The sequence below is a fragment of the Coffea arabica genome, chromosome 9c (assembly GCF_036785885.1).
Source record: "Coffea arabica cultivar ET-39 chromosome 9c, Coffea Arabica ET-39 HiFi, whole genome shotgun sequence".
NCBI lineage: Eukaryota > Viridiplantae > Streptophyta > Magnoliopsida > Gentianales > Rubiaceae > Coffea > Coffea arabica.
This window is the reverse complement of record NC_092326.1, coordinates 3,821,779-3,837,862: the sequence shown is the minus strand read 5'-3', so window position 1 is coordinate 3,837,862 and position 16,084 is coordinate 3,821,779. Positions and strand designations below refer to the sequence as shown.

General features: G+C 33.2%; 1 protein-coding gene across 1 annotated transcript; it reads left to right on the top strand.

Moving 5' to 3' along the window:
* Positions 1-2,602: 2,602 nt before the first annotated feature.
* Positions 2,603-8,374, top strand: LOC113708078 (oxoglutarate-dependent flavonoid 7-O-demethylase 1-like). The gene is made up of 4 exons (XM_027230539.2): positions 2,603-2,856; positions 3,384-3,631; positions 6,608-6,932; positions 7,911-8,374. The coding sequence occupies exons 1-4, from the start codon at positions 2,617-2,619 to the stop codon at positions 8,166-8,168; spliced, it is 1,071 nt and encodes a 356-aa protein (XP_027086340.2). The 5' UTR covers positions 2,603-2,616; the 3' UTR covers positions 8,169-8,374.
* The last annotated feature ends 7,710 nt before the right edge of the window (positions 8,375-16,084 follow it).

The following is a 16,084-nucleotide window of genomic DNA, read 5'->3' as shown; positions in this document are numbered from 1 at the left end:
CAAACTCCTCGTTGATCAATTAAATAGGGATATTTTAGAAATTTTAGATATCTTCTCCCTCCATCATCAATCCCAACACTTGCCACCCATCTCTTTCTTCTTCTCTCACCCCACCTCTCTTTCCCCTCCCTCCATCATGTCAGTAACCATGTTGTTATTTTTCCCCCACCTGCCATTCCCAATGTTTTAAAAATCGGACCGTTAATTGAACCGGTGAAATAAAAGGGTCGAGATTCAATCGGTCGGACCGGTTCAACCCCGGTTCAATGAATTTTTTTAAAAATAATTTATATAAATATATATATGCACAAAATAAGACATATAATGGATAATTTAATACTTTATATGATGAAAAGTTTACTATTTTCAAATAACTTGGATTTTTAAAAATAAATTTTTTAAATTATAAGTTAAAACAAATAAATTTCATCTCAATTTCAATTATATCTACCCAAAAAATCTTAAATCCAATCCAAAAATATCACAATATTTTAAAATTATACAAAATTCACGTCTATGAGAATTTAGACATTGTAAACTTAAATTTTAATTTACATTTTGGAATTTAGAGATTGTAATTTAAAAAAGGAAGTTTTGAGTTCAAAGGAAGTCAAGAGAATCGAAAATAAAAATGCAAATTTGATAAGAAACAAAAAATGAGATAAAAGTGAGTGGTTGTGGCATTAAATAATTTGGGTTAAAGAAAAATAATTCTTTTTTAACTTTTTTTTAATTTAATGAACAAAAACAAAATTAAAAGATGGAAGAAAACATCAATAAATTTAAAATAAAGAGGTTTGATTAAAAAAGGAGTGACAAAAGAAAAGATGATACAGAGAGAGACAGAGAGAGTTGAAGGTTAAAAAGAAAGAGCCATGGGAGGATGAGATTTTGCAAAAAAAATGGAACAAAAAAAATATGAGTATTTGTTTTATATAAATAAGTTATCAAAAAAAACTAATAAGATGTAATGGTGCAACTGTTACTACATTGGTCTTCTATTACAAAGGTCTTGAGTTCGAATCTTGATAGCTGCATTTTGCAAAACTAAAAAAAAAAAAAAAAACTTGAAAACCGGAAACGACTGGTTCAAATCCGGTTCGACGATTTCGCGGTTCAACTGATTTTTGACCGGTTCTCTAGCTAAGTCAACCCTAGCATTGAACCGGACCGGTGCCATGGCCGGTTTGCGGTTCAACCGGTCGAACCGGTCGGTCCGGTCGGATTTTCAAAACACTGGCCATTCCTAGTGTTTGCCTAGTCTTAGCGAACAATTTGCCTGGTTCATATTCAATCCATTGCGGCATGACTTCTTCAAGCTTGATTCATCACCGAACAATTAAATTTACCGACCTTCTCTTTGGGGGATTGTGGGAAGTGGGAACTATTTGCCATCAAGTTAGCTTAAGTCGTTGGTTAAGCAGCAAAATTCCATCTTGAAGGAATCCAGTCACAATAACTAGTTCTTCTCATCGCAAAATGATCAAATAGGGAAACAAATGATGATTAAGGAAAAGAATGGATAAATGTAATCCAACCATGTGTCCATAGAGATCATAGGATTTGAAGGAGACATCTAATGGACAAGTTAACTGGAAACACAGAACTCAAATAAGAGTTTCGTTTGCTTTTTTTTTTAAAATATATATATTTTGGCAAACAAACAAATTGCCACAAAACACTTGCATACAGTTTTGGGACAGAGTGCGCTTGCCCGAACAAACTACAAGCTAAGTCCCCTGGACCTCTCCCACCCCAAAAAAAAAAAAAAAACTCCCAATTCCAATTATTCCTTAGAAAATATTACCTACCAAAAGAAAAAACGGGGGAAAAAAAGTAAAGCAGCAGCTGCTGCTGCACGTACCAGTAGAAAAAGGGCCTGAAAAATCAGCTAAGCATCAAATCCAAGCGAGTGATACTGGCGCCTTTCTTATCACAAGATTTTTTGAAATTAATTGCCTAGCCCGCTTTTTAGCGATCGGATGCAGCCAAGAAGCTGACTTGCTTCTCTTTGTTTTTTTTTTTTTTTTTTTTTGTCTTTTTCCCTCGTTGAGACTAGGCAAACACTAGGAATGATATTTTCCCCTCGCCTACCACCCGTCTCCTCCTTCTCTCACCCCACCTCTGTTTCTCTATCTAAAGTTTTTAAAATGCTCTTGTTTAATTGATTAATGAGGAGTTTGATCAATTTTTCCTGGTGATGTCGTCGTAAAAATCCTTAATTGGAACTATAATAAAAGTTTATGGATCAAATTGGCCTAATATAAAAATTAAGGATTAAATTAATATTAATAAAAAGTTCAGGGATGAGTTTGACCATTTTTCCAATTTTAAATTTCCCATGTTGTCGTTGATCTTGTCCTTTCAAGCTTACTTTTGTGGGAAGATATTATAATTGTAGACGGTAGGTGTGGCTTGTCGCTTGTGAAGACTAATGCTAAATGTTGCACGTCACATGTCAACAAAAACCACCAATGCATCATATACGCCTAAATTTTGCTAATTATTATTGTCCCACATGTATGACACGAATTGTTACACACTAGCGCTTTATAAGCTTGCAACTTGGAGCTATATATATATATATATTGGTAGAGATTTACACAAGCCACAACCATGGAATCCGGTATGATAAGGTTGGGAGGCTCTCTAAAGGTACCCTATGTTCAGGAGTTGGCTAAGCAGAAATTTGCATCAGTCCCACCCCGATACATACGACCTGATCCAACCAAACTTCATGGGGTCTCCACAGAGGAAATCCCAGTAATTGACATGCAAAGGTTGCTTTCTGATGAATCACTGAATCCAGAGCTTGAAAAGTTGCATTGTGCCTGCAAAGAATGGGGCTTCTTCCAGGTTTGTCTGTTTGTATTTGGATATGCATATATTAGGTATTGTTGTTGGCCTAATAAGGGAGTCTGATTGTAGTAGTATTTGCTCAAAATCTACTAGTGATTTCAATTTGGTTTTTACCACAACTTTTAACTTACTTTCAAGGGAATAAAATAATTCTGAAATATTTATTATGTTAATAACTATGACTTTTCAGGACTTGTAGGAAACTGATATATCTTGCCACAAGTATTTGTTTTCATATTGAAATATTTTTTTCTTGTAGTTATCCAGGAATTTTATGCCAAAAGCAAGCATGCCTACCCTAATATATGAACTCATTTGGTTTTCTCTAGTAGTAGTGCATAATGCATGACTAGAATGTAATAGGAGTGATCTCCTTTTCTTTCCTTTTTTTCCTAGGATCTTCTTTGAATTGTTATACGAGGACAATCATCTAATTTAAATGGATATACATGCCTGCTGTTAAAATGGAGAAGTGTTATAATAGTCAGCATCAAATAATTAGTGACCGTACAATTTGTCACCAGCTGATTAATCATGGAGTGAGCTCTTCATTGGTGGACAAGCTGGAACTAGAGATACAAAAGTTTTTCAATTTGACGATTGAAGAGAAGATGAGATTTGCCCAAGAACCGGGCGATGTAGAAGGATATGGACAGGCCTTTGTTGTATCTGAGGAACAAAAACTTGACTGGGGTGGCATGTTTTACATGGTCGCTCTGCCAACTCACTTGAGAAAACCTCATTTACTTCCCAACCTTCCTCTTCCATTCAGGTACAAGAAAATTTGCACACACATTCATATCATTGTTTTTAGGTTGAGTCTGATAAAACCGAAATTTGAAAACTAAAATCTGAAATTTAAAATCTAAAGTTATTGAATTGTTAAGTATTAAATTAAATACATTTGAGTGTATATTACATTTAGTGATAAGTGAATAGTTTATCACTTACTTTTTAGACCAAGTTTTGCCTAGAAAATTCAATGATACTTAATTAATTCAGATGTTTAATTTTTAGTCATCAAACGTGTCTAAATTAATTAATTCAGATGTTCAAGTTTTGCATATATTAAGTTTAAGTGCTAAATTGAGTTGGCAAATACATGAGAACTATAGTAACATCACACACAGTATAACTTTTGAAAGTCATAAATGCCTAAAATTCTCTACACTTATGTAAAATTTTAAAATTTTGTGAGTGAAAATACTTAAAAGCTAGGGATAAGATGATCATAGACTAGTCATAGGTTAAGAAAATAAGTGGTTAGTAGCAGTCTGTAACTTTACAAATCATAGTACCTGTAATCTTTCCATTTTCCTTTACATAAATTGTCTACATCTTGATATATAAAGAAACTGAAAGTCTTGAATTGAAATTGTAAAGAGATATAATGATGGTTTTTATGATTTTTAAACTGGACTTACAATAAGAGACATTATTTAAGTGTGGCGGCTTGATTCTTTCTTGTATTTTAATTGATGGAAAAATGAACATTTTGGCCCTTTATTATAGCAGTAGTGGTTAACTTGGTTCTTTATATATTACCGCTTGCTAATTTAACCCTTATTTCGTCTGCTCCTTTATTTCTACAGTGGCAATGTCTATAATTTTTTTTTTGATAAAACAGAAGTCAGTATTAATGTCTATAATCTTTGTAATACCAACATGCATGGAAGTTTATGAATTAAGAGTTGTAATCACTGAAATAGAGGACTTGAACTATATAATTCCCTTCTAATAAGCAAAGTAATAAAGGACTTGATGAGGCAATTAAGTACTTGGTCTTAAATCTTAAAGAACAATAAATAAAGAAAAATGCAGATAATGGTTATGCAGCATCTTCGTCACTGTTTGTGAATTTTGTTTTGTCGAAGGAAAAAAAAAAGTCTCATTCAGTTAATAAACACGATAACCACTCAACTATTCTTTATTCTAGGTCACAATTTGTTTATAAAAAGTATTCCATTGATGATTAAGATGCTTTATTCAGAAAAAAAAATTGATAATGCTGGCAGGTAGCCCGCCAGAACTAAACATATAATTGGTTTACAGAAAAAAAGCTTTTACATATAATTGAAACCGAGGAGACAATAACAAAGCCAAATGCTGTTACATGAAAAATTGTAGCAGAGAACATCCGGGTGTACATAATATATTTTTTTATTATGTAGATGCATTTATTTAGAAGTCGTACTGCATTAGGAGCCGACATATGACATGAAACATCAAATGTCATCCCTTCAATCCATGTGTAATGATCAAGACAGCTTATCAGCCACAAAGTGTCCTAAGGATTGAATAATTTGTTCATTGTCTCTCTTAAAGTTTCCACATGATAGGCCTTTTTCTTCTGCTTATTTTTTTTCCCTTGGACTCATTTAATGGTTTTCCAAACATTTCTTTTTTTTTTTTTTAACCATATGGCTATTGGCCACCACCAATGACTTAAAGTCTTGATTGGGTGGGAGAGATTAAAGGTTCAAATTTTTCCCATCACTTTGCTATTATATGTGGTTTTTTCAAATCCATATGAGTGTGTACGTCTGGTCCGATGTTGATTAAATCCCTATCGGTTTTCGAATAGATTCCCCCTAGAGTAGGATAGAGTAGAAGTAGAGTAGATGGTGACGATTGACCAAAAGAAATTTATATCATCTCTCTCTCTAGGAGTAGAGTAGATGGTGACGATTGATCAAAAGAAATTTATAGCATCTCTAAAGAAATTTATATCATCTCTCTCTCTCTCTCTCGTATAGGAAAATATATCCTCTTTTGCTTTTCTTAAAGGGAAAATTTTAGAAACCTCCTCGAAGGTTTCTGATAATTTCATTGAGTTTCCTTGAGGTTATAAAAATAACACTTACTTCCTTTGCCAACATAAAATGACAATATTAGTCTTAACATTTTAATAAAACTCTCTTGTTAGATATACTTTTACAAAGAATGGTATTAATAATTATTTTTCTTTTCTTTTTTCTATTCTTATTCCTCCTTTTTATATTTTTGCCAATAAAACCATAAAATATAAACATTGACCCCATAAATGTTGTACTAGTGACATTTTTTTATGACTTTGAATGTGATTTAATTTTTACTTGTTGATTTTTTTTGGTATCAAAAGCAACATTAACTAAAAAAAAAAAGCCCAAAATTGCTACCAAGCTATGATAGTTCCACCAATCCAAAAGTCTACAAACATTAAAAGAATTATGATGGTTTTTTTTTTCAAAATAAAAAATATGTACCTTGGTAAATCACCATTAAAAGTAGTTTATCATAGTGATAGAACTATTGTCATCATTACTTATCAAATAATAAATATGTTGTTAAAAACTTGACACTCTTTTTGTATATTTGTGTTAAATATATTACAATTGTTCTGGAAAGTAATTCAAACTTTAAAAGTTGAGGGTATTTTAAGATATTCATTAAAAATTTTGACCAATTCTAAGGTTTGGTTACCAAAAGTGTCAAATCAGGGGAGGTAAGTGTAATTTTTGAATCCTTAAGGGAGCTCAGTGAAATTGCTAAAAATCTTAGGAGAGGTTTATGAAATTATCCTTTTCTTAAATCTTACATTCTTAATTGTCTTTATGAGGAAAATTAATGAGCCACGTCACCGTGAGATGATGATAAAACACCCATCCTTGCATGCATCAACAATTAGTTAACATCTAAAGAATTAGGCATTGCTATTATATCTTGGATATTCTTTACTTTTTATTTACATTTTTTTAAAACATTGTAGAGAAACTCTAGATCAGTACTCAAGGGAAATGGAAATCCTTGCCATCAAGGTCCTTGAGCAAATGACAAAAGCATTAGGAATGAAGCTTGAAGATATGACAATGCTTTTTCAAGAAGGGATGCAATCAATGAGGATGTACTATTATCCTCCATCTCCCCAACCTGAGCTAGTGATGGGCCTTTGCCCCCACTCTGATGCTGCTGGCCTTACCATATTACTTCAAGTCAATGAAGTGGAAGGCCTCCAAATCAAAAAGGCAGGAGGATGGGTTCCTGTTGTACCACTCCCTAATGCATTCATAACCAATGTTGGAGACATTTTAGAGGTAATCATGCTCAAAATCCTTTCTCCAAAGATATAATGTGAATATAAACAATCTCTTCAAATTGCTTTTCTGTTTATATAATTACAACATCTATCTAATTTTTGGCCTCCCTTATGAGATATTTTCAAATTGGTTTCTACAATTTTGAACATATATGGCAATTGGATTGTCCTTCCCATATTTTAATAGGATTCAAGAGATAATCTTTCTGATTATGATTAGTATGCCTACACTAGGATGATGTAAGACTAATTATCAACTTGCGCCACCTAGAAAATTAGGCCAGGTCAAAGCGTAGCTTTCATCTCAAAATTTAACTTTTGACAAATTTGTGCCTAAACTTCTAACTTTGGCAACTTTGTCAGAGATAACGGAATGTTGTTTATTGATAAAATATTGACTACTTTAATAGAACACGTATCTTTATAAAGTCAAAAAAGCATAAAATATGTGGATGATAAGGTCTTTATATTGAAAAAGTAGTTTTATTCATATTAGTAACCAATTTAATTGATTAATTACTTCATTATTCTAGTAATATTTCCCAAGAATGTAAAACTTGGGCCTAATAACTTAAAAAATTAGTATTGTACATGCCCTTACACCCCACCTCCAAATCATTGCTTACCTATGATGTATGAGTGGTGAAATTCAAACTACTTTCCTTTCATTGTTTTGAAAAAAGTACTTACTCTTTTTCCCAACAAATTTGTTTTGATTTGCAGAAAGAAATTTACTTTTAGTCTTGATTTCAATGCTAATTACACAAGTTACTTACAAATCATGTCCTGGAATTATCAGGGTATAGCTTCTGAATTCTATCTCGAATTTTTTTAGGCATAATAGTAATTATAGGTGGACTCACAAGATTACCCTGTTAACCATATCCTATTATTGAGCCTAATTAAACTTTTATAAGAATGTATGCTACATAGTACACAGTTGGCAATAATGTGACGTTTTTGAACTGAGATGCAGATTGTGACAAATGGGATTTACAAGAGTGTTGAGCATCGGGCAACTGTGAATTTGCACAACGAAAGGCTTTCCATTGCAACATTTCTTGTCCCAAAACTGGATGGTGATATGGGTCCTGCGCCAAGTCTTATCACCCCTGAAAATCCAGCAATTTTCAGAAGAATTAGTATGATTGACTATTTAAAAGCGTTATTTTCCCGTGAACTAGATGGGAAATCATTCATTGACGCAATGAGGACCCAAATCGAAGACTTTTAGGCTCTTAGTCCCTTTATGATTTTTCTCTTTGAAATTTATGTACACTGTTGATGTGGTGTCCCCTCTTATCGCCTCCCCCAACTTTCATTCACCACAATATGTATAATTGTTTAAGAATTAATCCTGTATACACTGTATATGCTATTAGATTCGAATGCATGACAATTAATATTAATTTAAATTTAAAATTCAAAATTTGAAACAAATAGTATGCATTCAGATTTAATACTGTATACATTATTAATGTATAGAAAATTAATCTATTTTTAAATTTGAAAGAGAATGATGAGTAATTGTATGTGCTATCAACGACGTATTAGAAGTCACTCTTTATGCCAAATCTTGATAAGGGGAACCAAAAAAAAAAAAAAACTCTTTTGCTATTTTACCTTTTTCCTCTAGTACTTATTTTAGGGACAATTATAAATCTTTGAATATATTGCTATTCCATAAGCACTCTTTGTATTAAATTCAAATTTTGGGTTTTTCTATTATGTCCTTAAAAGTATAGCACAGAATAAGCATATAAAATAGAAAGGATGGACTCGCTATAAATTTCAATTATTATTATTTATTTTTGAATTATAAAATCTTGTTCAAATAAGTGGAAAATAGATCCATCTTCTATCGTGTGTCCTGAATAGAACAATTTTTAAAGTTTTAAACCTTGTTACTTGACTACATCTCAACCATCAATGATTTGCAAAGATTTGCTGATTAGACAATTATATACCAAGTACCACTCCGTTGCGTGATCCATCATCGAGGTGATTGACTGAGGCACGATAATTCGTCCTTGAGACTTCATCTTCATGGTTTCATTATTCAAAGCTAGAAATGAAACCATTCAATGCTATGGGTCACCTAACCATAGGGCAGCATAGATGCCAACTTTATTCACTTTCATTCTAAATTGGCCCTTCTAATGGCACGGGAATTAAGAGACGGAGAGGGGTCACGATCGGTAAGTATGCCCGCCCCGTATGTATAGAAATGGGGCGGAGTGGGAGTAGGGGTTGCGGGAATTTTTCTCAGAACTATCCCCACCTATAAATTAAATAAATTAATTAATACGTAAATATTTGTCAATATCTATGTACATATTATACAGTAGGGGTGGTGGGGATTTGTATCGGTACTATCCCCACCTCTATATATATATAGACACACACACACATACACATACAGACATATACATTATAATTTGAAAACTCATGATATCATGATTTGTGTGGTAAAATGATGATTTTGTTATTTTTAGTTTATTGAATTTTTTTTGTGTATTGCATGTTTGCAATAAGATAATAATAGTAGCAGATATTACTTTAGTTATGCTAATAAATACGGAGAAATATTTTTAAAAGATTAAAGTATATTTTAAACTTAATTTCATGTTGAATTTTAGTTATGAAAAAGAGAAGTTTATTTTGAACCACCCATTGGGGCACCCTTATTGGGTAGTGGGGTGGGGCAGGGGGGATAGCTTAGGGCAAGGGGAAGTTTTTAAAGCATAGGAGGGGAGACGGGAGAGGTTCTTTTATTCCAAATCCATCTCGTTGTTATTCCTAGTCACCAACTCTTTAAAACCTAGAAATTTTAGTTTTCCCTCACATAAGGTTTGAAGTAAATGTTAACTTCTACCTCCAAAAAAAATTCTATAAAATATTATTATAAAATTAAATGTTATTTGTATATACTATTTTTTGATCAAAGTAATTGTTATGCTTCCTTCTACATAGGTAACATAGCAAGGTCAGTATAATTTCAATAAAAAATTTAAGGATAATCTAAAATTTGGATAAACATCATGAAGTGAAGGTGATGAACCATTTTGAAGGACAATAGCTAATAGACTCTTAAAAGTCAATTTTGAAGTTTGGAATGACAAAACTTGCTTTCTTCATGTGCCCAAGATGAGTTTTTTTAGATTTTGATTAACCGATTTGGAATTTTTTGGATCTATTCGATAGAGCTCACCATATTATCCTGTTTTTTTTTGATATATGTGTATGTTTAATGATGTAATTTCTATCATTAATGCAAATTTTAATAAAATTATGATATTTTATATAAAAAAAGATGGAGGTAATTATCCAGGGGTTTACCAAGTCAACATAATTTGTGGGCCCAAGGGATTTGACAAGGTTTAATTTATATTGTATAGTATAGGTATTTTATAGGTATCTTAATGAATACGGTTTGATTTAGATCCCTTTGATCTACATTCATACTCTTATTCATACCTAAACCCATACCCAATCCCTTATGGGTTTGAAAAAGTAAACTCAAACTCGAACTCTCATAGGTTTAGGTATTCAACGGGTATTCGTGAATACTTTTTTGATCATACAATGAAGAACCAAAGTAAAAATATTTTGAAAATATATAGAGTTAAAAAATAACATAAATATCATCCAATTTTTATTTTCAAATAATAAAATCAACATTCATGATGTTGAACACAATATTATGAACTCAAAAAAAGGATTATTATCAACTAAAACTATTTGTTTTCAAAGTTTCATCTGTGTCTATATTCAATCTTTTATTTATTTGCTTTCATTTTTCTTTTTTTCTTGAAAATGTTTGTACTAATTATAATGACATAGAATATTAGGTTAATTTCCGAATTTACTGATACATACACACACATAGAATATTGCATGGGTATTGGTAGGGTCTAATTTGGATTTGAATTTGGATCTAAATCATAGAAAACCATACTCCACCCAAATTCATGATTCTCTTACGGGATCTAGATTTGGTTAGGGTCTGGGTTAATAAATTAAACCTAAACCCTACTCAGATATATTGGGTTTGGATTTGATTTAGATAAAATCGACCCATTGACATACTTAGTTCGGTACCATAGGCTACCCTTAAAATAGTGCGTTTAGGTGAAATATGGATGAAATTAATTGGAATAGCACCTTTTTAATTCGATAAGACATCATTGTCAGCCTATAATCTAGTTCCGTATACAACTTCTTTTATAATCCAAATCTAGAACGTTGCATTCGATTAATAATAAACAATAATGTTGATTAATGAAACATACGGTGGCATGAATAATTGAAGAGTGCACCTATCTTTTATTATGTTCCGTGAATAGAAGAATATGAAAAGTTTTAAACCTCTTGTTACTTGACTTTCATCTCAACCATCAATGATGTTTTCAAAATTTGCTAATTGGACAATAACATACCAAGAATCACGCCGTTGCATGATCCATCTTCGAGTTCATTGATTGAGACACGACAATTTGTCTAGAATTTTCATCTTCCTGGTTTCATCACTCAAAGCTGGAAATGGCATGAGAATTAAGAGGTCACCTCCTTTCCATAACGACTTAAACCATAGGGCAGATAGATGCCAACTTTATTCACTTTCCCTCTAAATTGGCCCATCCAATGGCATGAGAATTAAGAGGTGGGGAGGGGTCATGATAGGAATGGATGCCCGTCCTTTGGGGAGAGAAATGGAGTGAAGAGAGCTGTGGGGGAAGAAGTGGGGTGGTGGGGATTTCCCCCCCCCCCCGCGCCATCCTTGCCTATAAATTAAATAAATTAATTAATATGCAGCTATATTTGCCAATATCTATGTACATATTATATTATTTATAATTTTGTAACAATAATAGTAACAGCTGTTAGTTTAGATTTGCTAACAAATACGGAGAAATGTTTTTAAAAGATTAAAGTAGATTTTAAACATAATGTAATGTTGAATATTAGTTAAAAGTCCAAAAGATTGATTTATAAAGTTATTTGTTAATATTATATATGAAAACATAAGATCAAAATAAAAAATAAAATTTTATTTTGAACCACCCATCAGGGCACCCTGGTTAGGTAGACGGATGGGGGTAGGGGTAAGAGAAGTGGGGGGATAGCACTAAAGCCAGGAGAAGTTTTTAAAGCACAAGGAGGGAGATGGGTGAGGGTTTTCTAGCCTCATATCCACCTCATTGCCATTCCTCTAGTCACCGACTCTCAAAAGCCTAGAAATTTTAGTTTTCCCTCTTTAACGGTTTGAAAGCATAAATGTTAACTTTTGCCTCCAAAAAAATTTATAAAATTTAATGATTAAAAGTTATATACATATATATATATATACAGTTTTTTTTAATCAAAGTAATTATTATGCTTCCGTTTAAGTAGCAAGGCCAGTATAATTTCAATAAATATTTGAGGATAATCTAAAATTTGGATAACATCATGCAGTGCAGGTGATGAACCATTTTTGCAAAGACAGTAGCTGATAGACCCTTAATCATAAGTCAATTTTAAAATTTCAAAGCTATAAAAAATTTTTTTAATGTGACCAAGGAGAAGGTAATTATCAATGGGTCTACCAAATCAACGTAATTTGTAGGCCTAAGAGATTTGACAAGGTTTAATTTGTAGTATATGGTTCCATGGGTTACCTTTGAAACACTGCATTTAGGTGGAATATGGATGAAATTAATTATAATAGCAGCTCTTTAGGTGAGACATCATTGTCAAGCCTAGAACTAGTTCCGTATAGAACTTCTTATATTATCCAAACCTAGCACCTTGCATTTCGACTAATAATAAACTGTGACGCCCCCACTTCTCCCAAGGGCGAACCCAAGGGTATTAGCGGGACGCCTGCCTAGTTCTTGCCAGGACTCACTACAAGATGAACTCAAACTTATGGATAACAATCAACAATAAGAGTCGAAACTACAAAGAAAAGGTCACTTCCTTAATAAGTATTCAATTCCTACATTACAAGATACCAAATACATCACTTTCCCCAAATATACAACTTTCAAAAGTCATCTAATCAATTACATTCAAAACCCTAATCAAAAGTGCATCAAGTTGGCTTCTCCATATTTCTTTCCATTTCGGCTCCTGTTAAGGAAAACAAATCTAATGGGATGAGCTAATGTTCAGTGAGGCCAAGAAAAATATGCAAAACACATAGTTCAAATAATGATAGCACTTATATGAGAATTAAAACTATAACATTCAAGTAGTTCACAACTAACAATAAAACACACTTGATAAGGATACGGAAGCTTTCAGGAGTTATATTCTACTTGCTCTGCCAATGATCGATCCAGTACCTCCACGAGTTGACACTCCATCAACTGGGTAGATTATAGATCTGTAGAACCCCACTTACTTCACACTCCCGATCACCGTTACACCTCCTGCTCCGAGCCCGCACTTCTTTTATATAAAGCGATACTACTCGAGTATGTCAAGCGAGATCTCTCAAATAGATCAAGCTTATACAATTTTTTCTCATGGCTCACCAAGCTTCACGACCAAGCCCATGCCGGCTCGAGTCGCAAGATCGGCCGATGAGTTTGAGCGTCCCCCACTATTATCAATATAAGTCGATGAGAATCACTTCAATCGACATTGATTCAAACATAGTATAATTCACTATTGCAACACTTCGCTTTATTCACTTAGCAAATTCACTTCATACAATTCAATATATAATTCACTTAAAAGAGAACGAGTGCGGTAAAGTACACACTCAACTCGGCACTTTCACAATACTCAATTAATGAGAACATTTAAGCACATAACAACACTCCACACACTTGACACTCACCAAATCAAAAAGTCAGTAAGTGAGCAACTAAGCCTTTAGTGGTCGGCTCCGAGATTCTCTTCAAGATCCTCTTGAGCGCCTGAAGAAATAACAATTATCTATCACTCACAAATGCTTACAAACCCCTTGCCAAACAAGGAAGGATGTACACTTGCGCAATATTAAGACAATGTCTTAAAAGAACTTTAATATCTCAAAAATCGAGATTCAAAAGTGAGGATTTAAATTCACAAGAGAAACTTGCATCCTCCATGAAGATGAGTTAAAAACAGATGATCCATATCGAAAGACAATGAAAAGTTCTCAAAAACTCATTTTCCAAGAAATCATGAATTTTCAGTTTTGCGCGATAAATTTGGTAAAATTAGATTTTGAGTTCGGTACGTCCCAATATGCAAAAACTTTATACCGTTGGAAACTAGATCCAAAGTGCTAAAAGTTTCTAGAAGACACTTTTCCAAGATTCTAAACGGAAAGCACTCATTTTTCAACTCAAAGTTTCAGTTCCAAGAGGACAAGTTTGAACCAGTCTTTGTTTTTTGGCCATTTTTGGAAATTCGGCAAAATTCACTGAAAACGAATCAGTCTTTGAAATTTGTAACACAAAAAGCGTTCTAAACAAGGTTTCAAACACAATAAATGGAACTAAATTTGAAGTTTCGAGCTTCAAGATATAATAGCCTAAAGTCGGTTAATTTTCGCTACTTGAACAGTGAATTTCCAGATTTGAAGAGCAATGTTTGAGGCATCATTTGGATATCGAAATGGTATTAAATTTATACCAAATTTGGTACACTTAAACTTCCATATGTACACTTCCACCCTATGAAATTATAGGCAAAAACTCAAATGGAAAGCTAGTTAACAAAACAACTAAAGTTCATGAAATTTTCAAAGCAAATCTGCCAACCCACTCTTTCTTTTTTTCCAAAGGTTTTTGTCCAACGAAATCAATCCCAATTCACTCCATTTTTGAAACCAAGGTTCCAGAAACATTTGATAAGCAATTGACACAAAATTTTCGACGCAAAACATCCCAAAACAGATTTGACCATTCGGCCAACAAGAAAGGGAAAAGCTTCCAGTTTCCAGCTTTGTTGTACTTTCGAAATAAGACCACATCTCACTTAATACAAACTCAAATTGGGAATGGTTGGTGGCGTTGGAAACTAGGTTCAAAATTCTACATTTCATTAGAAAGAGTCATTCCGAAAATCAGTTCACAAGTAATAAAAAATTAAGCCACAAGATGCAGCTTCTCCATTCCTCTCATACAGAGAGTCACAACAAGACAGTCAATTTTGTTAAATCACTATGGTTCACTTAGTTCGAACTAACAGGTGATTTTTTTACCGTTAGAAATTTATAAATGTCTAGTTTCAAATGCAGCAAACGGCACTCGATTTTGACTTTTGTACAACAAGTTATGTTCGAACAAAGAGCTACTGTCTGGACCTCCTGATCACAAATTCCAGATTTCTTCCATTTTCGAAAACTCTAGTTTTGTGCAACCAAATCAAATAATTTTCGCAAGGCACTTTATACACCCAATATACAACACATATCCATCCATTTCATAGTCAAATAACCAACAAAAATTCAAAATGCAAGCAAGATAACCATAGGATAGTTTCGGCTAGCTCACATCTCACACCTCTTCCAACTTTCTCTCCATATTCTAACCATAAATCTCTTATATAACACATAAACACAACAATCAAGCATTTTAGTCCTCAAGTCAGCTATCGATAATCCACCTCAAGATCGCTAGCCTTAAAAATTAAAACAAGAATTGAAATTCCTCAAGTCCTCTAACTTATTTCTTGCTTAGGGTTGTAAACCCATGCAAACTAAGCTTCATTCTTGAAGAAATTAGAAAGATAGAAGAAGGTAAAGGGTTACCTCTTGAACCCTAGATGATACCAGAACTTTTTTCACCACAAAACCTCCAAGAAATTCCACAAGATGACGCCTTTCTCCAAGCTAGAACTAATCTCCAAGTAGTATCTGATTCGGGTGAAGATTTGTGAGGGAAATGGAACAAGATTTGGAGCAAGATGAAGAAGCTTTCTTCCTACCTTTTCCTGTTGCTGTTTCGGCCGACCAAAGAGAGGAGAGAGAGAGAGAGAGTAGTTTGAGTTGTGTGAATCTTGTCTTGGAAGCTTGAAGAAATTGAAATTGTGGCCAAAAGCTTTGCAAAAGTCAACTTTGAATAGGGTTTGAATAGTGTTCCGTACTACCACTTTTCTCTCTTATTTGTTTCACTTGTACACTAATCCTCAACTGTAATTCCTTTAACACTGTATTTACTCACTCTTATG